Raw genomic sequence first — 15,350 nt, forward strand, 5'->3', positions numbered from 1 at the left:
CACCCCCCCAAGTCTTACTGTCCTGACTGCATTGAATCATGTTGGGCATTTCTGGTACGCTGGGTGGGTAAGCAGATAGTGCCCATGCTTACATCAGCCTGAGTGGCTCGTGAGGAGATGAGGTCTCCCCCGCACCATGTGTTGCTCTTAGTCGCACACGACTAGTCTGGGGGCAACCTGCAGGAGATGCAGCTTGGCGCATACTCAGAACTCCAGCACATGTCCTATTCAGGGTGATGAGATTGTGGAAGGGGAACCTCAAGGTCTCGTGGCCAAGAGGCATCTGCTGCCCTCAACGCTGCATGTAGTTGTGCCTCCTTGTTATGGGAGCTAAGACCGTGTGTTTCCTAAAGTGATGGACACTGAATGTTGGGGGGGGGTTGGGAGCAGGCGCACTATCTTTGTGTGAGTGATCAGAAGTAGTGAGGAGAGGGGGCACTGGAGGCCTGATTTGGGCCACTGTGGTTGGGGTGCGGTGTGCGAGTACAGAGTCCGTGTGCGATTAGCCGCAGTGAATGCTTTTCTCTGTTTCTCAGGAGAGGAATCCTCACAATGTGTCGGAGCGTTCGAGGGCTGGAGGCTGCCAGGCTCACTTGATGATTTTAAGCTGCTTCGAGCAGGAGGCCCTGGAGCCTGAGAGGCGCCATGCGCCCAGGTCAACTGCTGTCGGTGAGGCTGGTTTGGAAGGGCCAGGTATTTGAGGTAAACAGTGAGATCTGCTCTGTCCTCCCACCATCCATAGCACCGCTGACTGTTTAATTTGTTATTGTTGCAACATTGCTGGGTCACAGTGAGTGAGAGAGTCAGACGTGTGGATCATAGAAAAATGTCCTTTGGCCCTTCGAGGATGCGCGGGTCAAACATGTTCCTAAGTCTCCTAATCCCATTTCCCAGCACTATGCCCATGGCCTTGTATACCACTGCATCACAACTGCACATCCAAATACTTATTACAGAGAGGGTTTCTGCATCCACCACCCTTTCAGGCAGTGCGTCCCACATTCCCAGCACACTCTGTGTGCAAAAGTTGCTCATCACCTCACCTGTCAACCTCATGCCCCTTACCTTAAATCAATGCCACCAGGTTACTCATCCCTCCACCAAGGGGGAAAGTTCCTTTCTGTTGACCTATCTATGCCCCTCATATTGTTATAAAGCTCAATCATGTCCCCCCCACAATCTCCTCTGCTCCAGGGGAAATAATCCCAGTCTAGGCTATGTCTCCTCATAACTCCAACTCTCCAGCCCAGCCAGCATCCTGGTCAACGACCTCTGAACTCCCTCCACTCCAATCACATCCCTCCCGTGAAACTCATTTCACAGCTGCACACAGAACTATAGCTGTGGCCTAGGCAGCGTTTTCTGCACTTGGAACATTACCTCCCTGCTCCTTTATTCTATTCCTCAGCTAATAAAGGCAAGTATGGCATTTACCTTCTTAAACACCCTATGTACCTGTCCTGCTACCTCAAGGGATCTGTTGACATGGTCAGCAAGGTCCCTCTGATCCTCTCACTTCCCACAGTCCTACCATTCCTCGTGTATTCCCATACCTTGTTTCTCCTGCCCAAGTGCATCACCTCACACTTATCCACATAACATTCCATTTGCTATTCCTTAGGCCCTCTGACCAGCCGGTCTATATCCGCCTGTAATGTAAGGTTATCCTCCTCACTATTTGCCACCTCACCAATATTCGTCTCCATAGGTTTTGGAAGGGTGAGTGCACAATGAGCCAGGGCGACAGGGATGAAGTGTGACAGTGTGTGCATGCTAACTGATCCACTGTCCTTGTTAATTTCAGCATCATCACAGCATGGCCAGCAGGAGGAGCTGCAGATGCCCCCTCTCACACCTGAGGGCCCTCAGGTCTCAACTGCGTCACACCATTTCTGCGAGGCAGGCACCAGCACAGATACTAGCACCTCGGTGGGCATTGCAACATTGGCTAGTGTCCCGGGGTACAGGGAGAGGGCACTTCACAATCGCTGGAGGAGTTGGCAGAGACAGAGAGTGCCCGTGGCACCAGCAGTAGGAGGGCTGCAGGGGACCAGGCACATGCTCAGTCAGTGCCTGATGATGTCCCTCTGGAGTCGTCCGCGACACAGCAGCTGCAGGAAATGTGGCCGGGTGTGCAGGAGCATCTGGGGGAGATACATGAGGCTATGCTTCGCTTGGTGTCTGTGGTGGAGGAGTCCACGCGGAGCATCAGTGATGCAATGAGCCTCATGTCAGAGCGTCAGGCTTCCCCCTTGGAGAGAGTGGCGACTCTCGTAGAGAGGGGCTTCCAGAAGAACAAGAAGCTTCTCCTGGGGTTACGCTCGGACCAGCAAACCCTCACAGCGCCAGTGACCACAGCTGGTTAGTGCCAGTGTGGGAGATGGTCTGGGCACTAAGTTTCCCAGCTCGGTGCCCATCCATCCACAGTGAGCAGGGAGGTCCAAAGCAACCTCACGTTGGCGCAGCAGCTGCCTGTCGTCTCTGTGGGCACCTCTCAGGGCTCTCCGGATGAGGGCACCAGCTGCTCTGCCCCTCTCCCAGTGACCATAGCATCGGGTGAGGCTGCGCTGACTGGGGAGGTGCCAGCTGTGGAACTGGCAGCTCCCTCTCAGGCGGGGCCAACACAGGTTCCACGGGCCAGAGGACGATCGCCAAGGACATCGAGGCCAACAGGACAGCAGAGTCAGCAGCTGTCTCAGATCCCACTCCCAGCGAGGGGGCAGCACCAAGACGTAGCACCCGGAAACATAAACATAAAGGCACCTTAGGCACACCATGGGTTTCTCACTGGTGCTTTTGTGTTGGCCCAAGATGAGGTTTTTATAATCTTTTTCTGCTTGATTAATGTTTTGTTTTGGATTTGTGAGAACTTCTGATGGTTAAAATAAAAACCAGATGTGTTACCATGGCTGAGGGTGACTCCTTCGTTCTGCATTTGTATGTTTAAGATAAATGTCAGAGTGTTTTTTTGGACATTTAATTTTATGTCCAAAGCCTTTAGTTGCAGCTGATGACCTGGCAGATTTAGCACTGAGGTGCTGAGTATGGAAACGCCGGGCAAGGCTGGTCCTCCTGATCCATTTGTGTGGAGCAAGCTGAAGGTTTGTTGGAGTAAAGTCTCCTGGGTGTCCCTGCCTCCTTGCTGTAGTCCCAGGTCAGCATTTAGCCCCTCATCATTCCCCTGTGCCTCCTCATCCTCAGAATCAGCGCTGGGCTCATCGTGTGCAGCCGCATCCACTGCATCAACATCTTCATCATCGACTGCGTCCCCTCTTTCCAGCGCAAGATTGTGGAGAGCGCAGAATGCAACCCTATCACCGACACACGATCTGGGGGGTACTGGAGTGCGCCCCCTGAACGGTCCAGGCATTGGAAGTGCATCTTGAGAAGACCAATGGTTCTCTCCACCACAGCCCTTGTGGAGCCGTGGCTCCTGTTGTACCGCTGCTCAGCTTCTGTTCTTGGATAGCGGAGAGGCATTATGAGCCACCTTCTGAGGGGATAGCCCTTGACACCCAGCAGCCATCCATCCAGCCGGGCTGGAGCACTGAAGAGCCCCGGGACCTGGGAGTGTCTGAGGATGTAGGTGTCGTGGGAGCTGCCTGGGTACCTTGCACAGACTTGTAGAATCAGCATCCTGTGGTCACACACTATCTGCACATTCATGGAGTGGAAGCCCTTCCTGTTGGTGAAGGCACCGGGCTCACCCGCTGGCGCCTTGATATCAAGAGCAGTCACTCTCACCTCACCTCAGGAGTTCAGCTCATATCTCAGGAAGGATCGGACTGAGATGTGAATTTATAGAGGGGTGCAAGACAGTGATGGGACTTGAACATATAAACCCAAAATGTTACTTTAAATTAAATTGCAGGTGTAAACTGGGTTAAAAAATTGAAAGATAAATTTAAGAAAATATTTTTCACACAAAGAGTTGATTAACACTTGGAATGAATGTTCAGATCGAGTGAAATAAACCTTCGAATCAATTAAGAAGCCACAAGGATGTGTATTGGTGAAATGTTAGTGTGGATTAATGAGAGGTCCAAATGATTACCCTCCTCCTTAGCTACCATCTGATTTTGTGAACAATACACATCAGCCCAACCACAGGAGAGGCCACCCTCAATACTGTAATTGTCAGGTTTCTCACACCAGCCGTTCTGTGCTCAGTTTGTTGCTATTTCTTCATATAGGCCCAACCCCGTATGTAACAAGACTTGGTCAATGTACACACCACACGGGAGCCAGCAACACAGGCTTTCACCCCAACAGGTACTGGTACCTGCAATAGTCTCACCTTCTCTCCTGGTGTCACAGATATTCTCCAAATGCAGTGAGTGAAGGTCGGATACCCATTTGGAAAGCCTGGGTTTGAGAAATTCCCAACAGAATCCTGCAAACTTTCACCACAGGCTGCAAAGCAAAACGACAAGGGATTTTATATGTTAGAGGAAGCTAGATTAGCACAAAAAGGAGAAATAAATAGAAGGATGTTCTGAGAAAGGGAAATAGAGAAGGGTTGTGAGAGTGAGGGGACTAGAGAGAGAGATTATGTGAGGGGATTAGAGGGAGGGGTTGTGTGAGGGGGTTAGAGGGAGGGGTTGTGTGAGGGGGTTAGAGGGAGGGGTTATATGAGGGGTTAGAGGGAGGGGTTGTATGAGGGGGTTAGAGGGAGGGGTTGTGTGAGGGGGTTAGAGGGAGGGGTTGTGTGAGGGGGTTAGTGGGAGGGGTTGTGTGAGGGGTTAGAGGGAGGGGTTGTGTGAGGGGTTAGAGGGAGGGGATGTGTGAGGGGGTTAGAGGGAGGGGTTGTGTGAGGGGGCTAGAGGGAGGGGTTGTATGAGGGGTTTGAGGGAGAGGTTGTGTGAGGGGTTAGATGGAGGGGTTGTGTGAGGGGGTTAGAGGGAGGGGTTGTGTGAGGGGTTAGAGGGAGGGGTTGTGTGAGGGGTTAGAGGGAGGGGTTGTGTGAGGGGGTTAGAGGGAGGGGTTGTGTGAGGGGTTAGAGGGAGGGGTTGTGTGAGGGGGTTAGAGGGAGAGATTGTATGAGGGGGTTAGAGGGAGGGGTTGTGTGAGGGGTTAGAGGGAGGGGTTGTGTGAGGGGTTAGAGGGAGGGGTTGTGTGAGGGGGTTAGTGGGAGGGGTTGTGTGAGGGGTTAGAGGGAGGGGTTGTGTGAGGGGTTAGAGGGAGGGGTTGTGTGAGGGGTTAGAGGGAGGGGTTGTGTGAGGGGGTTAGAGGGAGGGGTTGTGTGAGGGGTTAGAGGGAGGGGTTGTGTGAGGGGGTTAGAGGGAGAGATTGTGTGAGGGGGTTAGAGGGAGGGGTTGTGTGAGGGGGTTAGAGGGAGAGGTTGTGTGAGGGGGTTAGAGGGAGGGGTTGTGTGAGGGGTTAGAGGGTGAGATTGTGTGAGGGGGTTAGGGGAGAGGTTGTGTGAGGGGGTTAGAGGGAGGGGTTGTGTGAGGGGGTTAGAGGGAGGGGTTGTGTGAGGGGGTTAGAGGGAGGGGTTGTGTGAGGGGGTTAGAGGGAGAGGTTGTGTGAGGGGGTTAGAGGGAGGGGTTGTGTGAGGGGTTAGAGGGAGAGATTGTGTGAGGGGGTTAGGGGAGAGGTTGTGTGAGGGGGTTAGAGGGAGAGGTTGTGTGAGGGGGTTAGAGGGAGGGGTTGTGAGGGGTTAGAGGGAGGGTTGTGTGAGGGGGTTAGAGGGAGGGGTTGTGTGAGGGGGTTAGAGGGAGGGGTTGTGTGAGGGGGTTAGAGGGAGGGGTTGTGTGAGGGGTTAGAGGGAGGGGTTGTGTGAGGGGGGTTAGAGGGAGGGGTTGTGTGAGGGGGTTAGAGGGAGGGGTTGTGTGAGGGGTTAGAGGGAGGGGTTGTGTGAGGGGGTTAGAGGGAGGGGTTGTGTGAGGGAGGGTTAGAGGGGTAGAGGAGGGTTGTGTGAGGGGTTAGAGGGAGGGGTTGTGTGAGGGGGTTAGAGGGAGGGGTTGTGGTGAGGGGGGTTAGAGGGAGGGGTTGTGTGAGGGGTTAGAGGGAGGGGTTGTGTGAGGGGGTTAGAGGGAGGGGTTGTGTGAGGGGGTTAGAGGAGGGGTTGTGTGAGGGGTTAGAGGGAAGGGGTTGTGTGAGGGGGTTAGAGGGAGGGGTGTGTGTGAAGGGGTTAGAGGAGGGGTTGTGTGAGGGGGTTAGAGGGAGGGGTTGTGTGAGGGGGTTAGAGGGAGGGGTTGTGTGAGGGGTTAGAGGGAGGGGTTGGTGTGAGGGGTTAGAGGGAGGGGTTGTGTGAGAGGGGTTAGAGGAGGGGTTGTATGAGGGGGTTATAGGGAGGGTTGTGTGAGGGGGTTAGAGGGAGGGGTTGTGTGAGGGGTTAGAGGGAGGGGTTGTGTGAGGGGGTTAGAGGGAAGGGGTTTGTGTGAGGGGTTAGAGGGAGGGGTTGTGTGAGGGGGGTTAGAGGGAGGGTTGTGTGAGGGGGTTAGAGGGAGGGGTTGTGTGAGGGGTTAGAGGGAGGGGTTGTGTGAGGGGGTTAGAGGGGGGTTGTGTGAGGGGGTTAGAGGGAGGGGTTGTGTGAGGGGGTTAGAGGGAGGGGTTGTGTGAGGGGGTTAGAGGGAGGGGTTGTGTGAGGGGGTTAGAGGGAGGGGTTGTGTGAGGGGGTTAGAGGGAGGGGTTGTGTGAGGGGGTTAGAGGGAGGGGTTGTGTGAGGGGTTAGAGGGAGGGGTTGTGTGAGGGGGTTAGAGGGAGGGGTTGTGTGAGGGGGTTAGAGGGAGGGGTTGTGTGAGGGGTTAGAGGAGGGGTTGTGTGAGGGGGTTAGAGGGAGGGGTTGTGTGAGGGGGTTAGAGGGAGGGGTTGTGTGAGGGGGTTAGAGGGAGGGGTTGTGTGAGGGGTTAGAGGGAGGGGTTGGGAGGGGGTAGAGTTGTGTGGGGGTTAGAGGGAGGGGTTGTGTGAGGGGGTTAGAGGGAGGGGTTGTGTGAGGGGTTAGAGGGAGGGGTTGTGTGAGGGGGTTAGAGGGAGGGGTTGTGTGAGGGGTTAGAGGGAGGGGTTGTGTGAGGGGTTAGAGGGAGGGGTTGTGTGAGGGGGTTAGAGGGAGGGGTTGTGTGAGGGGTTAGAGGGAGGGGTTGTGTGAGGGGGTTAGAGGGAGGGGTTGTGGTGAGGGGGTTAGAGGGAGGGGTTGTGTGAGGGGGTTAGAGGGAGGGGTTGTGTGAGGGGGTTAGAGGGAGGGTTGTGTGAGGGGGTTAGAGGGAGGGGTGTGTGAGGGGGTTAGAGGGAGGGGTTGTGTGAGGGGGTTAGAGGGAGGGTTGTGTGAGGGGTTAGAGGGAGGGGTTGTGTGAGGGGGTTAGAGGGAGGGGTTGTGTGAGGGGGTTAGAGGGAGGGTTGTGTGAGGGGTTAGAGGAGGGTTTGTGAGGGGGTTAGAGGAGGGGTTGTGTGAGGGGTTAGAGGGAGGGGTTGTGTGAGGGGTTAGAGGGAGGGGTTGTGTGAGGGGTTAGAGGGAGGGTTTGTGTGAGGGGGTTAGAGGGAGGGGTTGTGTGAGGGGGTTAGAGGGAGGGGTTGTGTGAGGGGTTAGAGGGGAGGGTTGTGAGATGGGGTTAGAGGGAGGGGTTGTGTGAGGGGTTAGAGGGAGGGGTTGTGTGAGGGGGTTAGAGGGAGGGGGTTGTGTGAGGGGTTAGAGGGAGGGGTTGTGTGAGGGGGTTAGAGGGAGGGGTTGTGTGAGGGGGTTAGAGGGAGGGGTCTGTGTGAGGGGGTTAGAGGGAGGGTTGTGTGAGGGGGTTAGAGGGAGGGGTTGTGTGAGGGGTTAGAGGGAGGGTTTGTGTGGAGGGGTTAGAGGGAGGGGTTGTGTGAGGGGGTTAGAGGGAGGGGTTGTGTGAGGGGGTTAGAGGGAGGGGTTGTGTGAGGGGGTTAGAGGGAGGGGTTGTGTGAGGGGTTAGAGGGAGGGGTTGTGTGAGGGGTTAGAGGGAGGGGTTGTGTGAGGGGGTTAGAGGGAGGGGTTGTGTGAGGGGGTTATAGGGAGGGGTTGTGTGAGGGGGTTATAGGGAGGGGTTGTGTGAGGGGGTTAGAGGGAGGGGTTGTGTGAAGGGGTTAGAGGGAGGGGTTGTGTGAGGGGGTTAGAGGGAGGGGTTGTGTGAGGGGGTTAGAGGGAGGGGTTGTGTGAGGGGTTAGAGGGAGGGGCTATAAAAGTGCAGGAATTAAGATGAAGAGTGAGAAGGGAGTGTAAAGCTCCCACCAGCAACATGTGCATTGTGTTACACGGCCACTGGTTTATTGACACCATCCATCGAATAATAAAAAAATTCATTAGAAAAATCAGATCACTTCTGTTGGCCCAGGGAAACAGGTTACACACCTCGTTTGTTGTCTGGTCACCCTCACCAGCAGATTTTAGCCACAAACTGTTTTAGAGCAAACCCTTCCCAATCCTCAGATTGTCAGTAAAAAAAATCAGGGCATGGTTCAAATCAGGTTCTTTTCCCTCTACTAAGCACGAAAAACCTAAAACCACAGCACAAACTGAATCAATCTTTATTCGCCACGAATTCTATCTGTTCAGCAGAAAGTGGTGGTGTTTATACACTGTGGCTCTGCCTCTTTCACCTCCCACTGCTGCACTCGGCTTCCTGTATCCTGCGGCTGGCACTTTCCTTTCTCTCTGAGATTGTAGTTCTGAGGATTCCCTCAATTTGATCTTTCAGCCCCTGTCCTTAATCCCTCTGGTGACTGATTGTTTTATTCAGCAAGTAGCTCAGGTACATGACAGAGAGCCCAGAAACTGGAGTTCAGGCTGTACTGAGTGTGGGTGTGAGCCGGGCACTGGAGAATGGTCACTCCAGGACCTGTTTATAAATAGATAGACAGGCTGATCCGAGCAGTTACAGGACGTTTACAGGACTGTAGGAGGGAAAAATGAGCTCAAGAGTGAAAGGACCACACACTTAGATAAAGATAAAATAGTTAGAAATAACCACATGCATTTCAAAAGGGCTGATCGTTATTGATCATCTGATAGAATTCGTTGAGGAAGGAACAGATACAGTCAGCAGGAAATGTGGTGGATGTGGTGTACGTGGACCTTAGGAAAGACTTTGCCATTCAGGAGGTTACTCGAGTAGATTAAGGTTATGTAATTAATGAGAGGACAGCAAACTGGATTGAAGTTTAACTGGAAGGGAGAAATCTGGGATGAGGAGCTCAGAGCAGGTTTTCAGGATGGATGGAAGTGGTTAGTGGGGTCCCACAGGGTTCAGTTCTGAGATCACTTCTGTTCACTCTGAATATCAATGATTTGGATTCGGGTCTAGAGGGAGCAGGGTCAAAACTTGCAGGTGATCCCAAAATAGGAATTAATTGAATTCTTTAAACGTTCAAAGGAACTTGCAATGGGACATTGATAAGGTGGGGAATGGGCTAAAATGTAGCAGCTGGAATTCAGTGTCAATAAGTGTATATTATTTGAAATAAATAACATGAGTCTGTGAACATGCCGGCTGTTGGACAGCAGAGGGGTTTAGAAAATAGATTCACAGGATCTGACAGAGTACAGCTATCGGGGAAGATGGAACTGTTGGAGATTTTTCTTTAGGAAAGAGAAGAATTAGAGTGATCTGTTAGAGGTCTTTCAAATTACTAATGGGCTGGACAGGGCAGGAGTGGAGAAGATGTTTCCACTTGTGTGAAAGTCCAAACAGGGGCCATAAATACAAGATAGTTACTAATAAAGCCAATAGGAAAATACAGAGAAATTTCTTTACTCAGAGGGTGGTTAGAGTGAGGATCTCACGACCACAGGAACTGACTGGGGCAAAGAGCTTTGATGAAACCAGCCTAGATGAGAGAAACAGGACTAGAAAGATGATCTGAAAGGCTGAGATGGAATAGGAGGAGCTGGTGTGGAATATAAACACTAGCACTGACTGGCTGCATGATCTGTTTCTCAGCTGTATCTTCTTGTAGGTGATTAGGCTGGAATCAAATCTCATTTAATTCCAGCTTTTATCACACAAGGTGCAGAATATAAAAGCAAAGAAGCATTGGTGAGCCGGTGAAACATGAATAAGACCTCAGTTCGAGGGCTGCGTGTAGTTAGCCTCCACAGCACAGGCAAATTATTGAGGCTTCAGAAGGTACTGTACACATTGAGGAAGCTGCCTGTGAGCAGAGAGAGAGGAACAAAACAATGAATTGAAAAGTGACCCCTACTGGAGACCACCCACCACCACCAGAGACAAGGTGACCTCACCCCCAACACCACACTGTCAGAAGTAGAGTGATTCCCCATCATAGCCCCTCCTCTGGAGGCCAGGTGACTCCTCCCCACCCTCCCCTCGGGAGGCAGGACGACACCCTGAATGCTGGATGAGGGCAGGGAGAAGCAGTGAATCTTCCAATCAGTTAGCTGGCTAACATTCACAGTCCAAGCTGGTGTGGTCCTCATGCCCACCTGAGTGAGAGATGCTGCCAATCAAGCTGTTTGCCAGTCAGAGAAAACAATTTTAGCAGATAGGAAAAAACGTCTCCATAGCAACCTTTGTGATCTCAGGACCATCCCACAATCTTTTACAGCCAATGAGGTACTTTTTGCAGTGTAATCACGGTTGCAATGCAGGCAACACAGCAGCCAATTTGTGCACAGCAAGCTCCCACAAACAGCACTGAGATAATGAGCAGATAATCTGTTTTGGTAACACTGGTTGTGATGTAGCTGCTGACCAGGTCACTGATAATAACTCCCCTGCTCTTTTACCACACCCTGTCATGGGAACTTTTTACATCCACCTGAGGGGGCAAATGGGGCTTCAGTTTAATGTCACATCTAAAAGCCGGCACTTCTGACAGTGCAGCACTCCCTCAGTAATACACTGGAGTGTCAGCCTAGATTTTGTGCTCAAATCTCTGGACTTGAACTCAGGACCATCTGACTCAGAGGTGACAGAGCGACCCACTGAGCCATGCTAGGGGGAGAAAACGGGAGACTGTACCTCATTGCCCCTGGGCAAGAGAGGAGAAAATCAGCCACTGATCTGAACAGGCCTCTGGGTCATGAGGAATCCTTCATAGATCCTACCACTGTGCAGCCTGTCACAGCTGAGCAGCCCTAATGATGCTGACTCATTAGGCAGCCACTTGGTGAGGGGTGAGGGTGAGTGGCAGAATATCAGGAACCTGCCCCACCTGCCAGTGCCACCTAAAGAGTAGGGAGTACAGGACAAAAGCTGTGGGCAGTAATTAATGGAGGTGAGGGGGATCTTGCCCACAGGCTGGGCAGACAGTGGGAGCCCCGCATCACCTCTTTTAGGGAAGTACCACTTAGGCACTTAACTGGACAGCAGCGGGTCTTCCCTGGGATCAAGGGTCACAGAGAGGAAGTCCTGCTCACCGAGATCAGAATCAAAATATCTGTCAGCATTTGATGGGAAAGGTTTGCATAGACACCCCAAACCTGGATCCTCTGGAGTCCCAGGTTACAATACTGAGTCCCACGAGAGGTACTATGTCTGAGAATGGGGGTGGGAGGAGAAGGGGGGTTTCACTGTCCCTGGACAGGAACTAGGTTAGTATTAACCCACTGGCTGAATGATCCACCAGCCTGTTCTTTAGAGACGTGCCTGAAAGAACATTGACTCCATTCAGTCAAACTCCTCACCTTAAAAATGGAGAACAGAAGGCAGGAGGAGTGGTGAAGATTCACAGTGTACATATCAAACAGCCACTGGTGAAGATTCACAGTGTACATGTCAAACAGCCACTGGTGAAGATTCACAGTGTACATGTCAAACAGCCACTGGTGAAGATTCACAGTGTACACGTCAAACAGCCACAGGTGAAGATTCACAGTGTACACGTCAAACAGCCACTGGTGAAGATTCACAGTGTACACATCATTTATCCACTGGTGAAGATTCACAGTGTACACATAAAACAGCCACAGGTGAAGATTCACGGTGTACACGTCAAACAGCCACTGGTGCAGATTCACAGTGTACACATCATTTATCCACTGGTGAAGATTCACAGTGTACACATCATTTATCCACTGGTGAAGATTCACAGTGTACACGTCAAACAGCCACTGGTGAAGATTCACAGTGTACACATCATTTATCCACTGGTGAAGATTCACAGTGTACACGTCAAACAGCCACTGGTGAAGATTCACAGTGTACACGTCAAACAGCCACTGGTGCAGATTCACAGTATACACATCAAACAGCCACTGGTGAAGATTCACAGTGTACACGTCAAACAGCCACTGGTGAAGATTCACAGTGTACACATCAAACAGCCACTGGTGCAGATTCACAGTGTGCACATCATTTATCCACTGGTGAAGATTCACAGTGTACACATCAAACAGCCACTGGTGAAGATTCACAGTGTACACATCATTTATCCACTGGTGAAGATTCACAGTGTACACGTCAAACAGCCACTGGTGAAGATTCACAGTGTACACATCATTTATCCACTGGTGAACATTCACAGTGTACACGTCAAACAGCCACTGGTGAAGATTCACAGTGTACACATCAAACAGCCACTGGTGAAGATTCACAGTGTACACGTCAAACAGCCACTGGTGAAGATTCACAGTGTACATGTCAAACAGCTATTGGTGAAGATTCACAATGAACATGTCAAACAGCCACTGGTGAAGATTCACAGTGTACACGTCAAACAGCCACTGGTGAAGATTCACAGTGTACACATCAAACAGCCACTGGTGCAGATTCACAGTGTGCACATCATTTATCCACTGGTGAAGATTCACAGTGTACACATCAAACAGCCACTGGTGAAGATTCACAGTGTACACATCATTTATCCACTGGTGAAGATTCACAGTGTACACGTCAAACAGCCACTGGTGAAGATTCACAGTGTACACATCATTTATCCACTGGTGAACATTCACAGTGTACACGTCAAACAGCCACTGGTGAAGATTCACAGTGTACACATCAAACAGTCACTGGTGAAGATTCATAGTATACACGTCAAACAGCCACTAGTGAAGATTCACAGTGTACACGTCATACAGCCACAGGTGAAGATTCACACTGTACACATCAAACAGCCACTGGTGAAGATTCACAGTGTACACGTCAAACAGTCACTGGTGAAGATTCACAGTGTACACGTCAAACAGTCACTGGTGAAGATTCAGAGTGTACATGTCATACAGCCACTTGGCATGTACCCGATTGGCAATCATAAAGGACGATATTTCAAAGTGCTTTACAGCTGGTGAAGTATTTTTCAGGTGTAGTCGCTGCTGGAATGTAGGAAATGCGCAAGCCTATTTGTGCACAGTAAGCTCCCATAAACAGCAATGATAAATAACCAGATCATCTATTCTTAGTGATATTGGTTTGAGGGGTTAATGTTGACCAGGACACTGGAGAAAACTCCTCTGCCCCTCATCAAACTGTTCCACAGCATCTTTACCATCCTGACAGGGCAAGTCGGGGCCTCAGTTTAACGTTTGACCGATTAGGTGGCACCTCTGACAGTGTAGCACTCCCTCTGTACTCAGGTTTTGTACTCGAGTCGTTGGAGTGGGACTTGAATACCTTTCTGACTCCGAGGAGAGAGTGTTATACCCTGAGCCAGGGGTCCAGGCGTAAAGGCAGCAAAGAGCAGTCACAAACTCAAAGATATTGCCTCCTTGCTCTCCCCCAGCCAGTCGAAGATCAAACAAACTGCTGAGGCTGCTAAACACAGCGACTGCCTCCAACTCACCGAAAAAATTAATGAAGCAAGGACCTCCTGAGCCAGTGCACACTACTGAATAATCCTGCAGAAACTGGCATTCAGAAGACTAGAAACATCCAAATTAAATAGAACGGAGCAAATTCTACACATTCAAAATTTACACTTCAGCAGCAGCTCAGTGAAGCTGCAGAGCGAGAAGCAGGAGCTGGCCTCTCCCAGCTGTCTGTTCACCAGGCTATTTCACACTTAACTGCACCCCTTTTGCTTTGTGCTTGCTAGAGTCTCAGGCCTGGGCTTTGATACTTTAACAGGCGATGCTTCAGAAAGCAAAGCTCACAGCAGACACCTGTCAATACCAGTCACAGCTGGAGAGGAATGTGCAGCTCTCCTTTGATCAAATATTTTACAAGAACATCATTAGAATGCTACAACAATTAAGGCCGGTTAATGAATTGTTCAAAGCACATTTGTGTCGAGTTCCCACCAGGTGATTACTTTCTGCTTCAGAGATCGTTCCCAGCAGCAGCACATGGGGTAGAGCAAGTGTCTGTGGGCAAGTGGCCATTAATAACCGTGGATAGTCAGGCTCCGATAACCCTGTGTGGCGTGAGCTTCTAAACCTGCTGTAGATTAATGCCAGCCAAGCTTCCTCCTGCCCGAGTCCTACTGCCATTTGGAGGGCAGGAGCTGCCATAATAAGAGGGTAACGCCAAGGCCTTCCTTGCAGAATTTTTTTCTTTATTCGTTCATGGGATGTGGGCGTCGCTGGCTGGGCCAGCATTAATTACCCATCACTCATTGCCCTTGAGAAGGTGGTGGTGAGCTGCCTTCTTGAACCGCTGCAGTCCATGTGGTGTAGGTACACCCACAGTGCTGTTAGGGAGGGAGTTCCAGGATTTTGACCCAGTGACAGTGAAGGAACAGTGATATATTTCCGAGTCAGGATGGTGAGTGACTTGGAGGGGAACATCCAGATGGCGGTGTTCTCATCTATCTGCTGCCCTTGTCCTTCTAGGTGGTGGTGGTTGTGGGTTTGGAAGGTACTGTCTAAGGAGCCTATATGAGTTTCTGCAGTGCATCTTGTAGCTGGTACACACTGCTGCTACTGTGTGTCGATGGTGGTGGAGGGAGTGAATGTTTGTGGATGGGGTGCCAATCAAGTGGGCTACCTTGTCCTGGATGGTGTCAAGTTTCTTGAGTATTGTGGGAGCTGCACTCATCCAGGCAAGTGGGGAGTATTCCATCACACTCCTGACTTGTGCCTTGTAGATTGTGGACATGCTTTGGGGAGCCAGGAGGTGAGTTATTCTCCAGAGGATTCCCAGCCTCTGACCTGCTCTTGTAGCCACAGTATTTATATGGCTAGTCCAGTTCAATTTCTGGTCAATGGTAACCCTCAGGATATCGATAGTGGGGGATTCAGCGATGGTAATGCCATTGAACATCAAGAGCAGATGGTTAGATTCTCTCCTGTTGGAGATGGTCATTGCCTGGCACTTGTGTGGCATGAATGTTACTTGCCACTTGTCAGCCCAACCCTGGATATTGTCCAGGTCTTGCTGCATTTGGACATGGACTGCTTCAGTATCTGAGGATTCGTGAATGGTGCTGAACATTGTGCAATCATCAGCGAACATCCCCACTTCTGACCTTATGATGAAGCAGCTGAAGATGGTTGGGCC

The 15,350-nt window shown here is 51.2% G+C and overlaps 1 protein-coding gene across 1 annotated transcript in view; it reads right to left on the reverse strand.

The window, feature by feature from the left end:
- The window catches only part of LOC121270718 (tolloid-like protein 2), a 689,999-nt gene that overhangs the window by 200,479 nt on the left and 474,170 nt on the right, over positions 1 to 15,350 (reverse strand). The window contains exon 9 of the mRNA XM_041176081.1: positions 4,298 to 4,413. Within this exon, the coding sequence (XP_041032015.1) occupies positions 4,298 to 4,413 (116 nt within the window). The remainder of the gene's footprint in view (positions 1 to 4,297; positions 4,414 to 15,350) is intronic.

The sequence above is a fragment of the Carcharodon carcharias genome, chromosome 28, assembly GCF_017639515.1.
Source record: "Carcharodon carcharias isolate sCarCar2 chromosome 28, sCarCar2.pri, whole genome shotgun sequence".
NCBI classification, from domain to species: Eukaryota; Metazoa; Chordata; class Chondrichthyes; order Lamniformes; family Lamnidae; genus Carcharodon; species Carcharodon carcharias.